This window comes from Rhincodon typus, chromosome 17 (assembly GCF_021869965.1).
Source record: "Rhincodon typus isolate 14 chromosome 17, sRhiTyp1.1, whole genome shotgun sequence".
NCBI lineage: Eukaryota > Metazoa > Chordata > Chondrichthyes > Orectolobiformes > Rhincodontidae > Rhincodon > Rhincodon typus.
In genome coordinates, this window is record NC_063348.1 from 22,989,451 (window position 1) to 23,012,848 (window position 23,398).

Consider the following 23,398-nt stretch of genomic DNA (forward strand, 5'->3'; position numbering starts at 1 on the left):
TCTAGTTCGGAAACGTCAGCTTTCCTGCTCCTCTGATGCTGCTTGGCCTGCTGTGTTCATCAAGCTCTACACCTTGTTATCTCAGATTCTCCAGCATCGGCAGTTCCTACTTTCTCTTATTGGGATTGTGTACAGGTTTCATAGATGAAGGGAATAGACTGCATAGCAGTTTAGTTATTGCCTTGCCCCTCTAGGACAAAGGCATGTTTGGCAGTCGCATGTTGTATGTGAAGAGCACTCTTATTGCGTTGAGCAGATGACTTGCATAATTTTAGAAATCTTCTAATTTCTTGAATGAAATGTATGCATGGCTAATGGTAACTGGGAGGTGATGGCCTAGCGGTATTATCGCTAGACTGTTAATCCCGAGACCCAGATAACATTCCAGGCACCAAGTTCAAATCCCGCCATGGCAGATGGTGGAATTTGAGTTCAATAAATATCTGGAATTAAGAATCCATTCTTAATTGATGACCGTGAATCCATTGCCGATTGTTGGAAAAACCCATCTGGTTCACTAATGCCCTTTAGGGAAGGAAACTGCCATCCTTACCTGGTCTGGCCTACATGTGACTCCAGACCCATAGCAATGTGGTTGACTCAATTGCTCTCTAGGGCAATTAGGGATGGGCAATAAATGCTGCCTAGCCGGTGACGCCCACATCCCATGAATGAATAAAGGAGTGCTCTGTGAGTTCGCCAATAATTCTCTCAACTTTTAAGAGCCATATTATCTAAAACTACAACACACTCCTTTACCATTTTGTTGCTGAAAATATGATGCAATTGTTTACTCTGAGTAATGCATCATGCACCTGCCGTTGTGTAAGTGAATGACTGACTGATCTGCCCCAATATCAATTGAACCAGAGGTATTGTGAGCTCAGAGCAAAGGTGTATTTGGTCCCTGTTGTGGGAATAGACTGGCATTCATTTTAGAACAAATGGCACAATGATTGTCACTGTTTGTCAAAGGAAGCACAGCATCCTACACAACACAAACTGAACGAACTGCAGGATGCTGTAAATCAGGAACAAAAACAGAAGTTGCTGGAAAAGCCCAGCTGGTCTGGCAGCATCTGTGAAGAGAAATCAGAGTTAACGTTTTGGGTCTGGTGACCCTTCCTCAGAACAGAGAGGGTCACCGGACCCAAAACGTTAACTCTGATTTCTCTTCACAAATGCTGCCAGACCTGCTGAGTTTTTCCAACAATTTCTGTTTTTGCTCCCACACAACACAATGGGTATGCTTCTCCCCACAGTTGTGAAAGGGTATTTTAACTCCACTGCCAGCAGGATAACAGGCATTAGACTGCCACTTGCCTCACAAGAGTTGAAACCAGTAGAAATGGTCATTTTATATCCTGATACCATTGAACTAAGCCCAACATTCTACCTGAGGAGGAAAATGTGGGTTAAGATCCTGATGTGGTCCATGAGGAGCATCAAGAGAGGAAGAAAAGGCAGTGGTCCAGTGAACCTCAAGGGCCAAAGACAACATTATAGCCATCCACTTCTATGATGACTGAGCTCCACCAAGAGGGCTATTGAGTTGTCATTCATTTTTAAAATACTGCTTATGAGCAATTCTCCATCAGATCCTTCAATGCTGCACAATGCAACGGCACTGCAATGTACCATTGCTATGTCTAAGAATCCTATCTGACAGCACTTATACAAATCACACAATGTTGTTGTGTATCGGTTCACTATGGGGATTGCACAATGAATGATGCTGAACATGAGTTAACTATCAACCATTTCTCAGACTTAAGTGGTATAACATTCCTTTACTAAAGCCTGTTAGCAAACCTTTTCTTTTTGAAATATGTGGATGCATCACGCATCCTATGAAGTGAATGTGAATGTGAAGTATTTGGACATCACACTATTTGGATCCTCCTCTACACCTTACCTTTAGCTTAAGTGCCCTTTTCCTTGCTGAAGTTCTCTGGGTGCACTAGTGCCTGCACAAGGCAAGTGAGGGAATTAATTGGTGAAGATGGAGAAATTGTTCTCATCCAAGAAGAACAAAGCACAATGTTGCTTACTGAGTTGTTGGCTCATTCCTGTTCCCCCTGACACCACAGGAACTGACCCATTCTTCCATGGCTAGTTATACAGTTCATTCCTCAAAGGAGATGAGGAGCCTAATGTCCACCAAACCCTTGCTGGTCTTGTCTCACACAGCTTGGTTGTGGGACAGTTTTGCAGTAATAAGATAAAGAGAAGGCTTTACTGTGATGGGAATGGGTGCAGGAGCAGTTTGTGAGCATGCATAACAATGCAAAGTAGTGAAAAGTCCCCAGGGAGTGACTAAGAAGCACATAGAGGGTGCAAAATATTAGCAGTTATGAGCAGATGAGCTGTATGTGCCCATGATGCTGAGAGTTGTAGCTTATCAGCTTTGTTGAGGTATGTGTGTAGTGGCAGAGTTTGTCAGAGCAAGTGATGGTCCTGTGATTGTGAGGTAGCAGAGAGAGAAGATGGTGCCACTTAACTCTTGTGGAAGACATGAGATCTCTGACCTTTCTCCATTGTTCGCTGTCCCACTTTCCCGTGGAGACATGCTGCAATCTCTACCCAGGCTGGCTGGGTCTGATGGGATGACCTCCTTATCAGGTCAGCGAAGAAGAAGATAAAACCTTTTCTTGGTTACTCCATCCAGCAGTGTTTACAGTAAACCTGGGAGCAAGGTTGGCTACCTTAGGTTCCATTGTCCAGATTCATAGGAGTAACCACCTCATGATGGGCATTTCTTGGTTTGCAGCATCTGAAGAGGCCTCCAAGCCTGACAGGTCTCCTCCATGTCAAGATCCTCCGGCCCAGTCACCACGTGATTGACCGAGTAATTCTCTCAACTCACACCTGCATAGATAATAAGCTGAGAAGCATGAGATCAGTGGTATAAGCTGGACTGGTCATTAGCAGTTTTCATGCCAACCAAATGCATGGCACCATTCTTTTAATTTAAACGGGAAAATTCCACCTATTGTATTTAGTTTTGGGTGTGTTCCTTATGGAAAGATATCGAGACCACAGAGGTGAAATGGTATCTGCTAAGATATTTCCAGAGGTGGTTTTTATAATGAAAAACAAAAGTGTCCAAGTTTGTCCAACCTTTCCTCAGAAAACTATTTGCCCATTCCAGATATTAGTCTTATAAACTTTCCAAAACATTTATATCCTCCTTTAAATAAGGAGACCAATATTGATATAGTATTCCTAATGTAGTATAACTGTGGCATAACCTACTTTTGTATTAAATTTCCCTTTCAGTAAATTATAACATTCTATTTGCTTTCTTAATTATTGCAAATCTTTCGTGATTCATGCACTTGAACCCAGATCCCTCTGCATATCAGAGATTTGCAATTGCACAACCATTTAGATAATATACTTCCTTATTCTTCCAAGCAAACTGGCAGTTTCATGTTTTGTCACTTTATATTCCATTTGCCAAATCTGTCCATTTACTTCACCTATCTATATTGCTTTGTAATCTCATTGTTCTCTTCACACCTCTTTTTTTTATCTATCCTTGCATCATCAGCAAAACTAGCAACAATATATCTGCTCCCTTCTTCCAAAATATGACTCCTATCTTGTGTAGTGGAGACTGACTCACAAAATACCTGACTTCTAACTTTGGGTCATCCTTCCATCAGTGCATGGTACATATTTCCAAATGAAAGAAGGACTCACCTGAAATAAATGAAAGTATAGATAATGGTTGGAAATTGTGCAGAAATAACACAAGTAATGCATTCCACACTATTCTTCAATCTTTTATGTAAGTGTATATTTCAGGTTGCTAAGCACATGCACTATATAGCACTATAGCTTAAAGGCGCAATAAGAAGATTCATCATTTTTTTTCATTAATTTGGACTATATTTTCTTTAGTTCTTCCTCTCCTGTTATTTTGATAATCAGGAACTATTGTTTCATTATTTAAATATTTTCAATCCAACATTATTACTAGAATCAGTGGATTTCGCAGTCAGAAATTAATTAAGAATGCTGTTTAAACAAAGAGAAGGAGCAATATAATAATGTGGATGTTGTGGTTATGTTACTGGACTACTAATCTAGTGGCCTGGAATTAATAATTCAGAGATTTAATTTTAAAACCCATCACTGCAACTAGGAAATTGAGGTTAACTTAATTAAATAAAATCTTTGAATAAAAATGCTAGTTCTAGAAATGGTTCATTTAACCCTCCATTAATTTGGAATTAATAAATATTGGTAAGTAAAGGTATAGGACATTATTTTTAAAAATATTAATCCTCTTTTGTGCTAAAATTCATTTGCATTCATTAAACACCCTGTATCTGATTGCTGTTGCTTCATTTGTATTGAATCCACACAGTGCTTTATATACTACATTCACTTTGTGCTATGAGTTACAATCTCTGTAGAGACCTCTGTAATAGCTGAAAGGGTGACATAACAAGATTTCACATTTTATGATACAGCAAAATACTAAAAGCACTATTGACTAAATATTATATTCCTAGTCTATTTCTACATCCCTGGCAAGATGCACATCCCCTTCTCGTCACCCCACCATTAATTTCTGGTTAAAAAGACCCATGAGTGACCTTCTAAACATGCCACCAATTAAGGCAATTAACATTATTTAAGGACCTCTACTGTCTTCTCTGCAATTAGCTGCCTTCCTGGCTGTCAAGGAGGAAGGCTAGTTCCTCAACAGATAATACCTGCCAGATAATGGGTGGAAGCTTCCAATGATGCCATTTGGGAGCAATTGGAGCCATGGGCAGGGTGAAAGCTTGCACCCCTTTCTACAACACCGCTTTGTCCTGACCTCCACGTGACAAGAGCAAAACGACTTGTCTTCTATAGATTCTCGAATAGTCCCTGTTGAAAGGAAAGTAGCAAATGTCATCCCAGTATTTAAGAAAGGAGTGAGAGAGAAAGCAAAGAACTGCAGATCTGCTAGCCTTATATCAGTAATAGGGAAAAGGCTAGAATCTGTTTGAAAGCGTAGCATAAATAGATATTTTACATGATAATGATCTGATTAGGCCTAGACAATATGATTTGCGAATGAGAAATGATGTTTGACAAATTTGTTGGAGTTTTTTGAAGATGTTACTAAAAAATTAAAGAAGTTTTAATGAATGTACCATACTTAGATTTTCAGAGGTCTTTTGATAATGTCCACCACAGTAGATTGGTTAGTGAGATGAAAACACATAAGATAGAAGTTACTATAATGGCATGGATTAATGATTAACTAACAGACAGAAAACTGAGGGTATTAATAATTGGGTCATTCTCACATTGGTAGACAATGACTAGTGGATAAGTACTTGAGGCCCAGCTCTGCACTATATATATAAATGATTTGAAGTGAGGGGAATGCAAGAAGAAAAGTGGCTTCAGCGGGGTCTTGGGCAGGTTTAGAGAAAGACCGTGCAGCTGGAACATCAAGTGGAAAAATGTGAGGTTATCCACCTCGGTGGGGGAAACAAATGTACAGAATGTTTCTTAAATGATAAGAGGTTACTGATGGCTAACACACAGGTTCAGCAAGTTATTGTGAAGGCTAATGGAATGCTGGCTTTTATTGCCAGAGGATTTGAGTGCAGAAGTAGTGAAGTCTGATTCAATTGTATAGGAGCTTGGAGTAGTGTGTGCAGTTTTGGAATCCATACCTCAGGAAAGACGATATTGTCATTGAGGGAGTGCAGTGAGGGTTCACCAGACATGTTTCTGGTATGGCGGGACTGTCCAATGAAGAGAGATTGGAGAAATTGGGCCTGTATTGTCAAGAATTCCTAAGAATGAAAAGTGATCTCATTGAAAACTTCAAAATAGTGAAAAGGGTACTGCTAAAATTTTGCCTCCTATCTCATGCTGTCCTTGCTGAGAGAATTTAGAACCAGGGGGCACAATTTAAAAATAAAGGGGATGGTATTTAAGTCCAAAATGAGAATTGTTTTTATTTAGAGGGTTGTGAACCTTTTGAATTCTCTATGACAGAGAGCTGTGGAGGCTCAGTCTTTGAGTATGTTTGAGGTAGAGATTGAGAGATTTCTGATTACCAGTGGCCTACAGGTTATAGGGATGGGGTAAGTAAAAGGTACTGAAGTGTTCAATCAGTCATGATTGTATTGAATGGTGGGGCAGGCTGAATGGTCTGGATTGGCTACTTTTATTTCTATTCCTGCGTTGTTGCTGCTCTATTCCTTAGTGTGTAGGCCTCAACTGGCAATCTTTAGCTCCCTGAAGTGCAGTTTCTAAAGAGCTGGGTAGCCAGTGCTGAAGCCTGCAATAAACCGCAAAACTCACCAACGCTCACTGACTGGTCAGCTCTTAAGAAGCTGATCGGTGTGTGATCTCCTGAGTTATCTGTGTTGTCGGGGGAGGTGTGTTATACACAACATATCGCACCCACTCCCACACTTTAAATGAAAATCAGAAGATTGAGCCCATAGTTTCAAAGAATCTAATAAACCTTTTAATTGGTTCACACACAAATTTGACAATAAGCTTGGGGGAAAATATCCCGTCTTCATAGAACCATCAGCGTATGCTGATATCTATAATAGTACAAAGGGAATAACATAGGAAAAACAATTAAAGTTATTTGCGGTTTGACCTTTTCAAAACCTCATTGCCACTGTTTGAGCACATCTGCCATCTCTGTTTAACTGTCAGCTGCAAAGAAAGGTAAAATGCAATTCGTATAAAAGGAATAAAGAACCAAGACATTCAAGGCAATTACCCAAGTTCTTTAAAAAGGTGAATTAATTGTTGGTTCCATTTAGTGACCTGAAATAAATTAATACAAAGAAGTGTTATACAATTTTTTCCATTTAATGCACTCTTTTCAATGAGTGGTCCATTTGGAAGAGGTATAAGCAGATGTGCACACACAGACTGCTTGGAAACCTGTTAGTGTTTAGCACAACTTGAAATAAATGCCATAAATTGAATATGTGGAAAGGACCTTTAATTTAGGCTTCATTCAACTCAATCTCATCTCTTTAGAAACATCAGCTGTTACCCTGTTCCATTTGACTGTATCTAAAATAATTTCAAATATTAGCACCATTCTGCCTGGACAAGTGTTCTATAATGGTGATTTCAGCAGAATTTTGAGGAGTAGCCTTGCTATTTTGTTTTCAATGAAAATGGATGTACAAGTGTATCTTTTCTAACTATGCCTATTAATGAAATAGCAAAAAATCTTAACCTTGTCTTTAATAGCATTTTAATTACCTTGATTCAATGTGTCTATTTCAGAATATTTGCGTGCTATTTTGTTTAAATAATTTAAACCTGACGTTGGTTTATAATTCTTGGACCAATTTGCTAGCTTGGCGTTTCCCTGAACAATTTACTTTCTGAAATATTGATATTAATGCAATTTTCTCTGACAATCTGTATGTTTGGTCAACAGACAGAAGCACCTATATGGTCCTGAGATCACAGCAACCAGAAATTATTCACTGTCACCTGTGGCACTTTTTGCCTTCAGAAACCAGACATGGCAGTTATGTATTGCATGTGTAGAGTTTGTATATTTTTTGATGAATTTATAATCAAATTCATCCAAGTAAATTTGACATAAAGATTCCTGATGTTAACATTGCACAACAGAACTTTATCTTGAATATCCTATGCAAACATCAAGGTTGTGGTATTTGGTGGCACTGCAACTCTTGGGAGTACCATGTGCTATGGATAAAGGAGAACTGAAGGATATATTGTACTTTAATTTCCAGAAGGCATTTGATAAAGTACCACTTCGATGCTTATTGCAGAAAATAAAAGTGGCGGGTGGCGGGGCGGGGAGGCACGGGGAGTGGGTGGTGGGTGTAGTGGTGGTGGTTATCCGATTGATGTGGATAAAAGATTGCCTGGCTAACTGGAAACAGAGACTGGGCATAAATGGGATATTTTCTGGGTGGCAAGATGTAAGGAGTGGTGTGCTACAGGGATCAGTGCTGGAGCCTCAGTTTATAATTCATGTAAGTGACTTAGCTGAATGGACTGAAAGTATGGTTGCTAAATTTGCTTGTGGTACAAAGATAAACAGAAGATAATTTGTGATAAAGATATAAGGAGGCTTCAAAGGGAGAGAGAGATAAGTAAGTGACTGAGCAAACATCTGTTAAATGGAGTATAGTGTGAGAACATATGCAATTGTTCATTTTGGCACCCCACCTAACACCCGGAACTCCTTTTCCCCACAGCACCCAATTAACTGCCTCATACCTGACCCCACCCCATAACAGTTGAACCCCACTCATATCTGGGCCCACTCCAATCTCCCCCCACTCCTCCTCCACAACACTCCACCACACTCCTGAAACCTGACCCACCCTCCCCCCCTCACTCACCTGGCTGCCTCCCTACCTCTTCATCTATCTACCTGGTACCCTATGCTCTTACCAACTTACCTGCCCCCTCCAAACCCCCTCAGCCACTCACTTGTAACTTTACTTCCCTCGTTTACCTTACACACTACTCTTCCTGTCAAAGAAGCTTTGGGCCTTTAAATCTGGAACGCAGCAGGTACTGCTGTAAATGAGGGGTGTTTGGTCTCCAGTGCTGACCCAGCACTTTGCTGGAAGATTTCCCAAACAGGAATGTTCCACATTTCTGATGAGGTCTGAATCAGAAGTTTGGGCCAGATTTCCAGGGCAGTGAAAGTAAAAAGGAACAGAATGACAATCTAAGATAACAAGATGTAGAGCTGGATGAACACAGCAGGCCAAGCAGCATCAGAGGAGCAGGAAAGCTGACGTTTTGGGCCTAGACCCTTCTTCAGAAATGGGGGAGGGGAAGGGGATTCTGAAATAAATAGGGAGAGAGGGGGAGGCGGATAGAAGATGGAGAAAGGAGAAGATAGGTGGAGAGGAGACAGACAGATCAAAGAGGCGGGGGTGGAGCCAGTAAAGGTGAGTATAGGTGGGGAGTTAGGGAGGGGATAGGTCAGTCCAGGGAGGACGGACAGGTCAAGGGGGCGGGATAAGGCTACTAGGTAGGAGATGGGGGTGGAGCTTGAGGTAGGAGGAGGGGATAGGTGGGAGGAAGGACAGGTTAGGGAGGCGGGGACGAGCTGGGCTGGTTTTGGGATGCAGTAGGGGGAGGGGAGATTTTGAAGCTTGTGAAGTCCACATTGATACCATTGAGCTGCAGGATTCCCAAGCGAAATACAAGGTGCGGTTCCTGCAACCTTCGGCTGGCATCGTTGTGGCACTGCAGGAGGCCCAGGATGGACATGTTGTCTAAGGAATGGGAGGAGTGGCCAGCTAGACAGTGGGAAGGCTGCAGTCAAACAAGCCAGCGGGGCAGAGTAAAATCCAGCCCTGTGAATCAATGGGAGCACTCTGACACTCTGCTAACAACTATAGACATTTGGCCCATCTCTCTGGTATAACAAGCTGGCATTCACTAGAAAACTGCAGAGCTGAGACAGCAGGGGGCAAGAACATCTGTAATTCCTGGCCCTTAGAGAGGAGTTGCTTTTGTGCATCATAGGGCCCCCTGAATAGGGGTCTGCAACATATGACATTGCTGAGTTCATTAAAGATGATGACATTGTCTCGCCTTTTCCCTCCTTCCAATTTCCAGGGCATTCTCATCCTGTTACCTGACATGATGAGCAAACTGATTGCCATGATCATGAATTTTTTGCTTCCTACCCCAATCCCTTTCTTCAACACCTTCCCCCTCTGAGTTTCAAATGCCCAAGAAAGGCCACCTGAAGCAGCAGCACAGCTGATTAAGGAGGGAAGGAGCAAGCAACTGAACAACACTGATGAAGTGGCCCTGGTATTTGGAACTACACTTACCCTGAAGGCTGGAATAGACTTGGATTTAGCACACGGTGAGCCATTAGACATTGTCAGCTCACCAAGTGTGAGGTGGCAGACAAATACTGTTGCAGACGACTCAAGTAACAATCTAAATGAAGTGGGATGCAGGATAGTGTTAAGGCATACAGTTTCCCATTTAAAACAGAGGTGAGGTTTTTTTTCTCTTTCAGAGAATCATTAATCTTAATTCTTTACCATAGAGATAAATGGAGCTTGAGGCATTGAATTCAGGGAAGGGTGAGAGAATTAATTGTTAAAGAGGGCAGATGGGAAAGTGGGGTTAAGGCTATGATCAGATCATGATTTTATAGAATGATGGAGCATTCTCAAGGGACCAATTGGCCTTGCCCTATTTCCATTCCATTATGTTTTAATTACACTATTTTCTCTCTATAAGAGGCAAATGTAGTCATTAATTTTGGCATAAATCACCTCTTACTATATCCTGGGTATATTTTGGGCTTATAAAAAGGACCTTCCTATATCTGCTAGATGAAGTTTACCACTGCTGGAGAGAAGATACAGAGAATTCTCTTTTAATGAATGAAGAGAAGCTGCATGTAACAAAGACCAAGAAAATTTATAACGACGTATGTCTGTAAGCCTCTTATAAAGCTGAGATTCAAAGAAAATCCTCTTTCCAAGCAATTGACAAAACTGGTTGATACACATAGCAAAGTTTCAGTTCTTTTCTTGTCAATCATTTGTAATAATCACACAAATCCTTAGAAGATGTTAAATTTAATGTAACATGGATATCACGTTCTACATTTTGTCCCCTATCACTTCAGTCTTCCTTTCAGAAGAAGGTTCTACACAGATCAAGATAAAGTGTGATACTTTCATGTCCCAGTAAGAAGCCAAGTGCAGTACTCAATGTTTGTTGTCCTCATAACAAGGGAACGTTCTCACATCACAATCTATATGGTTTTGGTTTGTTCCAATTTCTAAACATTTTTTCCCAGCATTGCAATTACCTACTGACTCCATATTGTATAACCATTGCATTTTGATCTTCTATGATATCACACGATATATACAGTATGTCCCGTCCATGTGATTAAATGGTTCTGGGAGGGGTCGGTAGTAATTATTTAATCCTGGTGATTCAGCCAACATGGTATAAGCAGGCTTGATGTTATTTTCCTGACTGCGAAGCTTGTATGTTCACAATCAAGTGACACACTTTCCTCTATTACAGGCAACAACAGACATGCAATTTGACTTAAATATTCTCTTGTGTATCTGAATATTCTTTCAGCTTATAAAAGGCCATGTCATCTCCTTTAGATCAATGTTACCACAGAGATGGAGAAAACAAACAGAATACCCTCCTTTAACTAATCAGATTAAACCTATTTTGAGAGCATAGTTCAAGCAATTTACAGGGCAATTTTCACAGAAAATAGTGTTGATTTATAGAAAATGCTGGATTTGTATTAATTAACAGTTTGATTTTGGAAAAAAGAAGTGTTATGAAAGATTATTACCACTAGTAAGGTGATTATGTCTATGAAAAGTTGTGTGGATGCTCACAGAGTTTTAAGTCTGCTCTCTCAATTCACTGCATCAAATTACGTTTGACCAACATCTGTCAGTAGCATCCCTAGGACCATCAGCACAATACAGTGTGTCTCAAAAATCCTCAGTCTAGATAGGATCCTCGTTTGAAAGAAAAGAATGTGTAATTGCACTGAGTGATATTGCCTGTTCTTGTGAATGTAGCAGCGAATGCACTGAGATACCATTATTGTCAATTGAAATGTTTAGGAATGACCATTAAACATAATGCATTCAGGTTATTCTGCTGCTGTTTTATTAAATTCACCCGTTTTATTTGGTCTTCTCTGTGATTCTGCAAAAGGGGTTTTTGAAGTCTCTGTATCTTGTCATAACCGCTCAAGAGAAACAGAAGGCTGTGTTGTAAACAATGCAGGATTAGCACGGGGGTGAATGATTAATTATGCCACTGCTGTCAGTCGTGGAATGAATGTAAGTTGTGCTGTAATAAAGGAATTTTTATAAAGCAACATGTGGTAGATTTCCAGATAGTGTTTTATTCAAATAAATCTCCCAATGATTTTTGCACAGATGAAGCAAATCAGCATTAATGGCAATGAGGAAAGATAGACCTATTTGCAGGTTGTGAAGCTGTTTTCCAAGTTGATAGGCTTTGTTGAGGTCTTTCCTTTCCTTCTTCATCAATTAACATTCCACTTCTAGATCCTCCAACCAGTTAGGGAACAAGCACACAATGACATGCAGGATCTGTCAAAGAAAAGATTTGTAATTAACGGAACATGGGTTGCAAAGGCTCACCAACATTTGTACATTTAAAGCTACAGTGACCACAGGAATGGAGAGGAGAGCTAGGAAAGCTGTTAACTGGAAACCTTACTGTGGGTTCTGAAGATCTGCAGTGACGTGAGCTCTCCAAGGCTAGAAGTTCCCAGACAAGTGAGCAGCCGGGGCTTGAGAATGGTCCTCAGCTGATATGTACCTTTCTGGTCACTGGCGAGGAATGAAAATCTGTTCCACTGAGAAGCTCATCTCCTTCAGGAGGCTGAAGATCGTAGCAATGACCTTTTCGGAGAACCTAAGCTTCTTGAGGCACCGATGGTAAAACTAGTTGAGATGGTTGATTTTCTGCCTGCAGTCCCCTCCATCTGGGTTTTTATTTCTCCTCTGCCCTGTGAAGGGGCATGTGACAGAGGAGAAAGCAATTAGTGCAACTGATGCTGCTGGTGCTGATGGTATTGGCCTTGCTTCTCTTTGCATTTCGTAATCTTCCTATGTGGCTTCAAAAAGCAACTGAAACATCTTCACTAAAAACGCAACTGGAGAAATGTTGTAAAAAAATTACCAGATAAGTCTCAAATCTATGATAAGTGACAAACTAGTTGGCCTTTCCTGAAAATATTTAAGTGGTAATAAGAGAAGACTTGCTCTCTGCCATTATAACTAGTTCACTAATTTAATCATATGCATGCTAGTTGCATTTTTGACTGATTAGCTTCTTACAATTATTAGGCGTTACAACAAAAACAATGTACTTTTTAACTCTTCATTAACAGTTTAATTTCTTTGATTTACTCAGCATCCATTTTTGTCTGATTATGCCTCTGTAAAGCACCTTAAAATGCTTTTTACATGTGAAATGTTTTATTTCATTTTAAATTCCTGCTTGAACATTATCCCTGACTAAAAAAGAAATCTGAAACCTTTCAACCTTTTTTTTGTAATATAAATATATTTCTGAGGAAAAGTGAGGAATTACTGATCGGACTTTTTTTTCATGTCTAGTCTGTTGGCACGGAGTGAATGCACCATATTTTTGCTTGATTCATAATGCTTTCCTCCTTTCACAGCAACCAGAGATGTTGAAGCGAATGGTGGTCTACAATTCATCGATTTGTTCTAAAGGAAAGCACGTAAATAATCAGGGGCTTTTATCATAATTTCCTTGATTCTTTTCTGAATGCATTCTTTTGACATAGACATTCCACATGAAGTGGCTCTTCAATTACCTCCTTCCTTTTGTCAGCTATTTGTACTACTTTCGTTTTCAATTCTATACATTCCCTGAGTTCTACCTAGTGTGGCATGTGATTGTTTAATGATTTTGTATTATATACCAAACATCTTGCAGTCAGCTCTCCTTGCATTAGTGACAATTTGTCTTCGCCATTTTTTATTATTGATTTTGCCTCCAACTGAGTAACTCAAACTGTCCAAAACTGGAGTGACAAAAGCATGTCTAAATTTTATGTTTCCCCCTTGCCCTCATATCTGTGCAATTCTCAAAACAGTACAACAATGTGCAAGTCCTCAAAAACTCTCCCAGGGATGTTTCAAGTAATTTATTTTCAATATAAAAAGCAAGACTTGCATTTATATACCTCTTTCATAACCACTTGTTGTCTAAATGCATTGTGTAACCAATTCGATACATTTGTAATGTTGTCACTATTGTAATATAGGAATATATGTGTAACGTTTCATCAAATTGCCACATTTGTCAGACTATCAAAATGCTATGATATTGATTCAAGTCAGCAATAGTTGAAAGAAACTAGAAAAGACAAAAATCAGCAAGAGACATAGTAACTCACAATTTTTTAACTTTGTTCTGTTGTAATTGAAGTTTCAATAGTTACATGGAGCAGGTAAAAGCTTCGGATACATTATCTTTTCTCAAGCAAATTTCAGAATTAATTTCCTTTGTACTGCAATATTAGTAAAAAGTCAGTTTGTAAGTTTAGGCAAAATACATATCTTATTTCTTGTTAGAAAATGATTAGAGAATGATTTTCAATGAATATGTTATTAAATATATTGTATTCCTCAAAGTTTTTACTGGGTTATACAGAGGACACTGGTTCAGTACTTGGTCAGTATTGAACTAACCATTCCCTCCTGAGGACGTTGTGGAATTTCATGAGTTGTCCTCAGAACCACTGGGCCAGGTAGACTAGAACTAACTCGGGTTTCTGCTCCTGATCACGATTCAGTAATCCCCAGTTGAAAAGTGGATGTGTGTATAGGTAAAATGAGGAACAGCTTGGTTGTGAAGCTTCAATGTTTGAATAATATTTATCTTCAATTTGCCATCTGAATGAAAAATTGGATTGTGGTTTCATTGCCCTTTTAAAAAACGCTTCTGATTGTCAATAAAGTTTTTTAATTTTAAAAATCAACCCCATAACCATATTGTCATCCTGCCCTCCCTGTATCTCATACATATAAAGTCTCTTTGATCTCAATCACCATCTCCAGCTTCAACTGTGTATGTCCTCGAGGCCTTCCAATTACATCTCCTCTGTTAAACACTGGGAATAAAGCACATGTTAGCGATTAGTGAGTTATCAGCTTCCTGCCTGTCCACCATCCATCCCTTTATTCATTAACATAACTCTGCAGCTTTGATTTTCCCAACTTCTTGAAATTCTTTTCACCTTTCCTATAGCCTTTAATGTGGTAAACAGACTAGTCTTCTTCAATGCCTCTGTTCTGTTTTCCAGTTCATGGTGACTTATTGCACTTTTACCTTTTTATTTGTAATGACAGCACCTCAATAACTGCTTCTCACCTTGTCAGCTCCGAGAGCTCTATCCTTGATTTCCTCCTTTCAATCTTCTACATGCTGCTTCTTGTTTATATCATTTGCAGATGTAGATTCAACTTCCAAAAGTGTGCAAATAACACTTGCTTCCACCTCTCTACCACATCTGACTCTTCCTTTGCCTTTGTGATATGAGATGACACATCCAGCATTTTTAAGCCATAATTTCTTGAAAAGAAACATGAGGAAACTGATGCAAAATCAATATATTGCAGAGGCCATAAATCTGGAATAAAAGCACAAAATGCTAGAAGTACTCCGCATGTCAAGCAACATCTGTAAGGAGAGAAACAGCGTTATTGTTTCATGTCAGTGGTCTTTGAAAATATTTTCTGTTTATGTATTGCACGTCTGAAATTATAGCCTCTGATCCCACCCCAAATGGTGTGTTCTTTTTAATAACTCCACCCCATTCCTCATCCACTGTCTCTGCCTTTGTAAGGTTGTTTACAACTTTGACATTCTGTTCAACCCATACTAAGCACCTGAATCCGTATTCCCTCCAGCACAAAGATCACTCACTTCTACCTCAATAGCATCGCCAGCTTCCACCCTTATCTTAGCTTTTATGTAGCATGGGATAGTAGAAGCTGAAACTCTCAACCCATTTAAGAGGTGCCTTTATTCACACATCAGGTGCTGTGATTTCCAAGGCTATTGACCAAATTCTGAAAAGTGGGATTAGGCTGAGTGGCATGATTTTTTTCAGGAAGCATAGACACAATGCGCCTGGTGGCCTCTTTCTGTGCTGTAAACGTTTCTATGTTGACTAATAATTTGGCCACACCTCCTAATTGCTCCTTCATCGGGACAGCAGCTGGGCAAGAGCCATATAAATGCAAATTGTTGTTGTTCTTGAAGGAAGGTCAGCTGGGAGAGTTAATTGAAAGTAATTGATGCATAATTCAACAACTTCAAGGAAAGAAAAGACAAAGCTGGCATGCAAAACAAAACAAAACATTTTCAGTGCTCAGTAATTCCTGCCAAATCTCATGGAAAGAAAATGTTTTCATCTCAAGTGGTTCTTGCATATCAACAAAAATGCCATGCTTCGAAAATAACCTGATAATCAGTTCCCATGTGAAAGAGGTGAATACAATCTTAAAACATGATTGGCAGCAATAAACTCCGAAAAGAATGATTGAGGCAATTGGATGATCTCAATCAACTGGCTCTTTTTTTGTACATCAGCTGGCCCATCATAAGAGATGGAATAGTTACAAATGCATGTATTAAATAAAGCTTGCTTTGATTGTCAGGTGAAATTACAGCACACAGGGAAATAAGTGCAAGTGTTGCCTTAGATTGAAATACAGTGAAATAATATGTAATGTAATATAGAAATAATATGTAATGATATGTATAATTGCAAAAAAATAGTGTGATGGATAAACCAGAGGTAAACAATTGATCTGTCAGAATATTAATATGGAAGTTCAATTTTACTAAACCTGGGGGTTTAAGGCAAACAAAAATTAACACAATGACAGCATTAACATAGTGTGAAAAGTAATTTGTCATGGTTTCTTGTCACCACAGGGCTTCCAGAAGTACGTGGAGGACTTTGATCCTTATTCCATGGTAAGCTAATTACAAGTCAGAGATCAGTTACTACAGCAACAAAATGACAAACTACTTAGGGAAGGGGTAATTGAAGTGAGAAAGTCTTGAGAGGAGTTCTTTATGACTGAAATATATTCCAGCTATAGATTGATTCATCTAGTGCAAGGAGGAAATGTGTTATCGTAATGCTCATTATTCTGTTCATGTGTTCCTTGAAATGTGACTAAGTGACACAACAATGTCAGATTTCATGTGCTGGTTGTGAAGCAGATTGTGTTGGTTGTGGAATACTTTTGAACACCCAGATAATTAGCGTAATGTGCTTACATTGCAGTCAGACATTGAAGCACCTTGTGCATAATTTAGAACTTCTGATCAGCTGGATATTGACCATGTGGAGTTTGATCAACTTTAAAGCTGCCAGCATTAATCAACATTTTTAATTTTATATTTGTATCAATTGACAACATTAATACAACACAAAGACACCACTTGTGAAATCACTCTCATGAAACAGCCTTGCTACAGACCAGATAAAAACTGAAAGAATTACTAACGCTGTAAATCAGAAACAAAGACAGAAATTGCTGGAAAAGCTCAGTAGATCTGCTGGCATCTCGGAAAGAAATCAGAGTTAATGTTTTGGATCAAGTGACCCTTCCTCAGAAGTTTCTCAGTTCTGAGGAAGGGTCACCTGTCTCAGAATGTTGACCCTGATTTCTCTCCACAGATGCAAGTAGACCTGCTGGGCTTTTCCAGCAATTTCTGTTTTTGTTGGTGCAGACCAGTGTCGGTTTTGTAACAGCTGATCTACCTGATTAAGCACTGTAATAGCAGTGAGTAGGGTATATCCATTTCAAGAGAAAAAAACTGGAAGAAATCCCATTTCTTGACATTAAGCTAGTTGTTATCTTCAGGCAATGTCAACAAAGCACAGAAAATAGAATCCGCAAGCTTCAGATCTTGTTTGAGCAGATTTTAATCAACCCCAGTGCTTTGATCTTTCACAAGGATTGATATCATGACTCAGATTGTGTTCATTTTACTTTACCATTGTCCACAGATGTTTTCATGTTAAGTTACTGTGATGAGGAATATGTTTCTGTGAAACACCCTTGACAGGGAATTTGAGAACTACATGTGCAGGCATTTAACTATCTATATCGCTAACCAATCAGAATGAAAACATAGAAAATATAACAGCAGAGCACAGGAACGGTCCCTTTGTGTTGTGCCAAATATGATGCCAAATTAAGCTAATTGATCCATATCCCTCCTTTCCTCGCATAATCATGTGTTTATCTAAAAGTTCCTTAAATGCCCCTATCATTTTTGCCTCCACCACCACTGCTGGGAGTGCATTCCAGACTCCTACCACCCTCTGTATAAAAGAAATGCCCCTAACTTGCCCACTTGAACTCCCCCCCCCCCCCTCCACCCACCTTAAATGCATGCCCCTAGTATTAGACACTGCATCATCCTCTGACATTTCCGCCACCTACAATCAGACCCCACCATCAAAAAGATATTATCCTCCCCACCCCTGTCCACTTTCTGAAGGGACTGTTCATTTCATGACTCTCTCATCAGCTCTACACTCCCCACCAATTCCTCCATCACACCCGGTACCTTTCCCTGCCATTGCAAGAGGTGCAACACCTGCCCCACACCTCCTCTCTCACCTTCGCCCAAGGCCCCAAACAATCCTTCCAGATCCAGCAGAGATTCACCTGCACTTCATCCAACCTTATCTATTGCATCCGTTGCTCCTGACATGGTCTCCTCTATGTTGGGGAGACCAAATGCAGATTCAGAGGGTGGTTCACAGAGCATTTGCACTCTGCACACAACGACCAACCCGACCTTCTGGTTGCCATCCATTTTAATTCCCCCTTCTACTCCCCCGACAACATGTCTATCCTTGTCCTCCTCCACTGTCAGAGTGAGGCCAAACGTAAACTGGAGGAAAAACACCTGATATCTCGCCATGGAAGCTTACAGCCCACTGGCTGTAACATTGACTTCACCAGTTTCAAAATCCCTTCACCCCCAGCATTATCCCATGGCCAGCCCTCTCCCTCCTGACCTGACCCGACCTGACCACCTTCCCACTCACTTATCCACTCCACTCTTCCCACGGCCAATCACATTAACCCTCTACCTAAATCCACCTATCACCATCTCTCCTACCCTTCTCCCCAGCCTCACCACCCACCCATTTATTTCTGGGCTCCCCTCTTCCTCCCCAGTCCTGATGAAGGGTTTCGGCCCTTGGATGCTGTCTGACCTGCTGTGCTTTTCCAGCCTCACACCTATAGACTCTGGCTTCAGCATCTGCAGTCCTTATTGTCTCTGAGTTAATAGAAGTGAATTGATTCAGTCCTCCTGACCTGATTGTGACATGACCAATGATGCCAGTGAGCAAAACAAAGACTCATATGATACAATCTTAAGTCCAGCATTTGAAAGGTCACTTTGAAGTTGGGATTTGAAGGAGTTCAAAGTGTGATACATCAGGAAAGGAAGTTTCATAGTGGATTGCCAAATGGCAAAGTTTGCTTGGTTGAATAATGCCTTCCTCGATGCACAGTTGGAGACTGGGAGGCATTGCACAGAGTCACGTTTGCTCCTGACAAAAGGAAGACTTGCAATAGAACCTTCCTGGCATGCCTAGACATTGTACATTGCCTGCAGGAACATGATGCCAGGCTGATGGATTCAATGCATAAAGCACTTTAATGATCTCGTAGATTAAGAAAGGTGAGTACTGTTTCACATTCTCTTGCATCCACAATGTACCACGTCCACAAACTTTCACACCCTCCACACTGACACACAGTAACAGCTGTGTGTACCATCTATAAGATGCACTGCAGAAATTCACCAAGGCTCCTCAGTTAGTACCTTCCAGACTCACGACTACTTCCACCTTTAAAGACAAGGGCAGCAGATCCATCGGAACACCACCACCTGCAAGTTCCCCTCTGAGTCATTCACCATCCAGACTAGGAAATATGTTGCTGTTCCTCAAGGAAGTGACACCCACATCCCATATACTTTTTAAAAAGCACTTTTCTCAAACCCTCACTCATCCTTCTCACATCTAATTAATCACATCACTCCTCACTCCCACTTAAGCTTGCGCATTCATCTATCCTTTTCTTTCTGATAACTCCCTCATAACCCCATCTATTGCTTGCCCTCCTTATGTAATGTCATAGCTGTTGCCAACACTCTTGCCTATTAGTTAACATGTTTTGTAGAGATGGTAGAATATTGTAAAGCTACAGGCCTAGTAATCCTGAGGTTCAGACTAATGCTTGGAAGATGTGACTTCAAATCTTAACATGGAAACTTAGTTAAGCACTGGAGCAAAATGCTGGTCTTACTCATAAAGATAACGAAATTACTGGATTGTTATTGAAAAGAATCTATCTGCTTCAATAATGTCTTTCAAGGATGAAAATTTGTCAGCCTTATCTGCTGTTGCCTATGTGTGATTTCTTTGCCACTGCAATGTGATTCCCTCTTACCTAACCTCTGAAATGGTACAGCAAGCCATCAAGTTGTAAGAAACCACTACAGAATAAAGCATTTTGGATGTACCCAGGCCATAAGGGCTGCAGACATTCAGGAAGATTTTAGGTGCTATATGACAGTCATTCGATAGCTTAGGAAGGTCTTGCTTTTTGGAGACAAAGTGGGAAGCTTACCAATACTCTTACCAATATGTTGAGCACACTTGGGGCTCCCCAGGTTTTCCTTTAGTTAACCTCTGTCTAAAAGTTTTGTCAACCTGTGTCGAAACCTTTTGATTTTGGCAAGGTGGTAGCTATGTTTATTGCGAGAGGATGTGCACGTATTATTAGCTAAAGAAAAAACAACTGTGGATTTTCTGCTTTCTTTAAATTTTGATTATGAGTTCCCATATATTAATATCTAACTGAACAAAAGCAGTTATTAAAAGTTTGAATCAAGATGATTCTGATTTATACTTGATAATAAAATGACAGCTGTCTGACATTTTTGCTTTTATAGACCAGAAAAAAATACACAAACTGATGAACAAACACATCTGCAGTTTAAAAATAAATCATGTGCAGCTAATGACACATAGAAGTAGTCATTTTTACCCCTTGTAAATAACAAATTAAGAAGCTCTCAGACAAGGGCGGCACAGTGGCACAGTGGTTAGCATTGCTGCCTCATAGCCCCAGGGACCTGGGTTCAATTCTAGCCTCAGGCGACTGTCTGTGTGGAGTTTGCACATTCTCCCTGTGTCTGCGTGGGTTTCCTTTGGGTGCTCCGGTTTCCTCCCACGGTTCAAAAATGTGCAGGTTAGGTGGATTGGCCATGCTAAATTGCCCATAGTGTTCAGGGAGGTATAGATGAGGTGGGTTATAGGGGGATGGGTCTGGGTGGGATGCTCTGAGGTTCAATGTGGACTTGTTGGACCATAGGGCCTGTTTCCACACTGTAGTGATTCTATGAACTCTCCTGTGACACACTTGGAGACTGATTAATATGGTTTGCAATTGTTTATGTGCTCCCTGTTCCTATAAATAAATGTGTTGTTGCTTGGTGAAGGAGTTCAGTCCATTTAAGTATTTTTTCATGTTTATTATAGCAGGAAGTCCCATGTTCATTTGGTGTTTTATGCTGACTTTGCTCATAAGAGAGGTAATAGCTGCAGAAGCAGACTGGTTCTCAACACTTCTCGATAATGGGGAGGTAAAATCAGACACATGGGAAAATTAGCAATGGTGATTGGCTATTATTCACTGGCACCTGCTGGAAAATTTATGCATGGATGTCAAATGATTACTGGAAGCAAAATGTAGCATGAAGAATGTCTTTAATCTGATTTGGCAAAAGCCCTGTATTTGCTTTTGATTCATCCATTTATTTCATCGTTTCTGGAAAGGAAAATGAATCTGAAGTTCAATGTGCAATATACTGCTGGGTTCCATTCAATGTGTGAGAGTAGAGGAACATTTGGAGAAATGTATTTGAATTATGGAGAAAGCTCCCATTGTGTTAAAAACATGTTTTGACATTGTTTCAAACACTGCAAGAAAATAATGTGTTAAACCATTCAATTCAGATTCATTTCCTTAAACATTAACAACTAAATTGCTTGATACAAGCCTAAGTTAGTTACATTAAAATGTGTCACTAATGAAAAGATTTTATGATGGCACTCTGCTTAACAAACAATTCTTCATGTCACAGTCATCACCCATTTTGATATTATCCGTTTAGTGTTCAGTGATAATCATGCAAACCAACTGTTGTATTCTGGTATAGATTCTAGACAAGATAGGCCTGTATTTTTTAGACAGTTACTTAACATCACAACATGTGATATACCAGAGTAAAGTCATTCTGCCTGTGTAATGGATTGTGTAGTCAATCAGCTTTGTATAATGTACAGTATCATTAGTAATCACAGAGTTCAGATTATGTGTGTACATCTATGATATTATAGTAAAGCAAATGGTGCCATTAATAAATTCAAGATATATGACTCAACAGGAACCCAATTGTTGCTACTGTATGTCACATGAGCTAACATAGCGAAAACCACAAACTAGCAGTGTTTTATATTGCAATGACACCAGTATTTTGAGGTCCACACTATTACCTCAGTTAACATTCAGTGAGGGCTAAATTCCTTTCCACTTAGTTTAACAGCTTATGCTATCACTAGTGGAGTTCCCAACTACTCCACTAATACCGTTATCCCTATTCTCAAAGGTCAGTAACCTGTTCTGGTGCAGTAGCTACCAAATTCTGCTTGAAGTAAGACATGGTGAGGATGGATTGCATGGTAATGAAAGTAAATGTATAGATGCCAGTGAAGTGGAAGGAATGATGGCAGTGAAAAACAAATTACATCTCCTTTATTGTATACCGGATTGAAAATAAGTTTCAATCCTCATTATCCAAGTTAGTCGTTCATTTTAAGAGCTCTGGTAAAGCCAGAATAAAAAGAGTGAACGGTAATGGAAATGGAATGTAATAAAAGAGAGTGGATGTTGAAATACTGAGGAATGGATCATAGTGAAAGAAGGGTGAATAACAATAAATGAAGAGTAATGACATTGAAAAAAAAACAGATGATAATGGAGAGGGTAAAGTGAGGAGTTTTGAAAAGGTGGATCGAATAATGATAGGAAGTTGTAGCAATGAAGGAGAGGAGCTGAATCTCAGTGAACAAAGGAATGGGAAACAGTAAAATCAAAGAGAGATGGAAGACAATGGGTGACAATGAAGGGAGGAGCTGAATAGTAAGTGTAGGAAGGAGGAGACGTATTACAATAAAAGGAAGATTTTTTAAAATATTTTTCCATTTGTTGTTGGTGTCACTGGCAAGCGCACATACCTCCCTGAATGACTGCAGTCCATTTGTTTGGTGCACCTGCAGTGCTGTTAGGAAATTAACAGTAACAGAAGAGTTACCAATTAGCACAAACCAAGAGTGACACACAGGATGTGGGAGGAAAGAAAGGGCTACAGTGAGAGGAAGTGGTGAAGAAGTATATTAATTTGAACTGCTGAATGGGAGGTTACCTTCAATGTACAAAGGTGGTGGAATTAGTCTGACTGCATTGACAAGAAATATGAGTGTTATATTGAATTGAAAGGGGTGCATGGAAAATGTCAGAATGAACTCTGCAGTATTGAAAGAGAGCACTACCTATAGTTACATAACATGCCCAAAGATTGCTGGACCCAGTTGATGCAAACAGTTTAATTTCAGTGGCAGAGATAGTAGGAACTGCAGATGCTGGAGAATCTGAGATAACAAGGTATAGAGCTGGATGAACACAGCAGGCCAAGCAGCATC

The 23,398-nt window shown here is 39.9% G+C and overlaps 1 protein-coding gene across 1 annotated transcript in view; it reads left to right on the forward strand.

Annotated features, from left to right (window-relative positions):
- ush1c (Usher syndrome 1C) overlaps positions 1 to 23,398 on the forward strand; it is a 180,690-nt gene that overhangs the window by 128,771 nt on the left and 28,521 nt on the right. The window contains exons 22-23 of the mRNA XM_048607099.1: positions 13,232 to 13,294; positions 16,525 to 16,566. Coding sequence (XP_048463056.1) covers positions 13,232 to 13,294; positions 16,525 to 16,566 — 105 coding nt within the window. The remainder of the gene's footprint in view (positions 1 to 13,231; positions 13,295 to 16,524; positions 16,567 to 23,398) is intronic.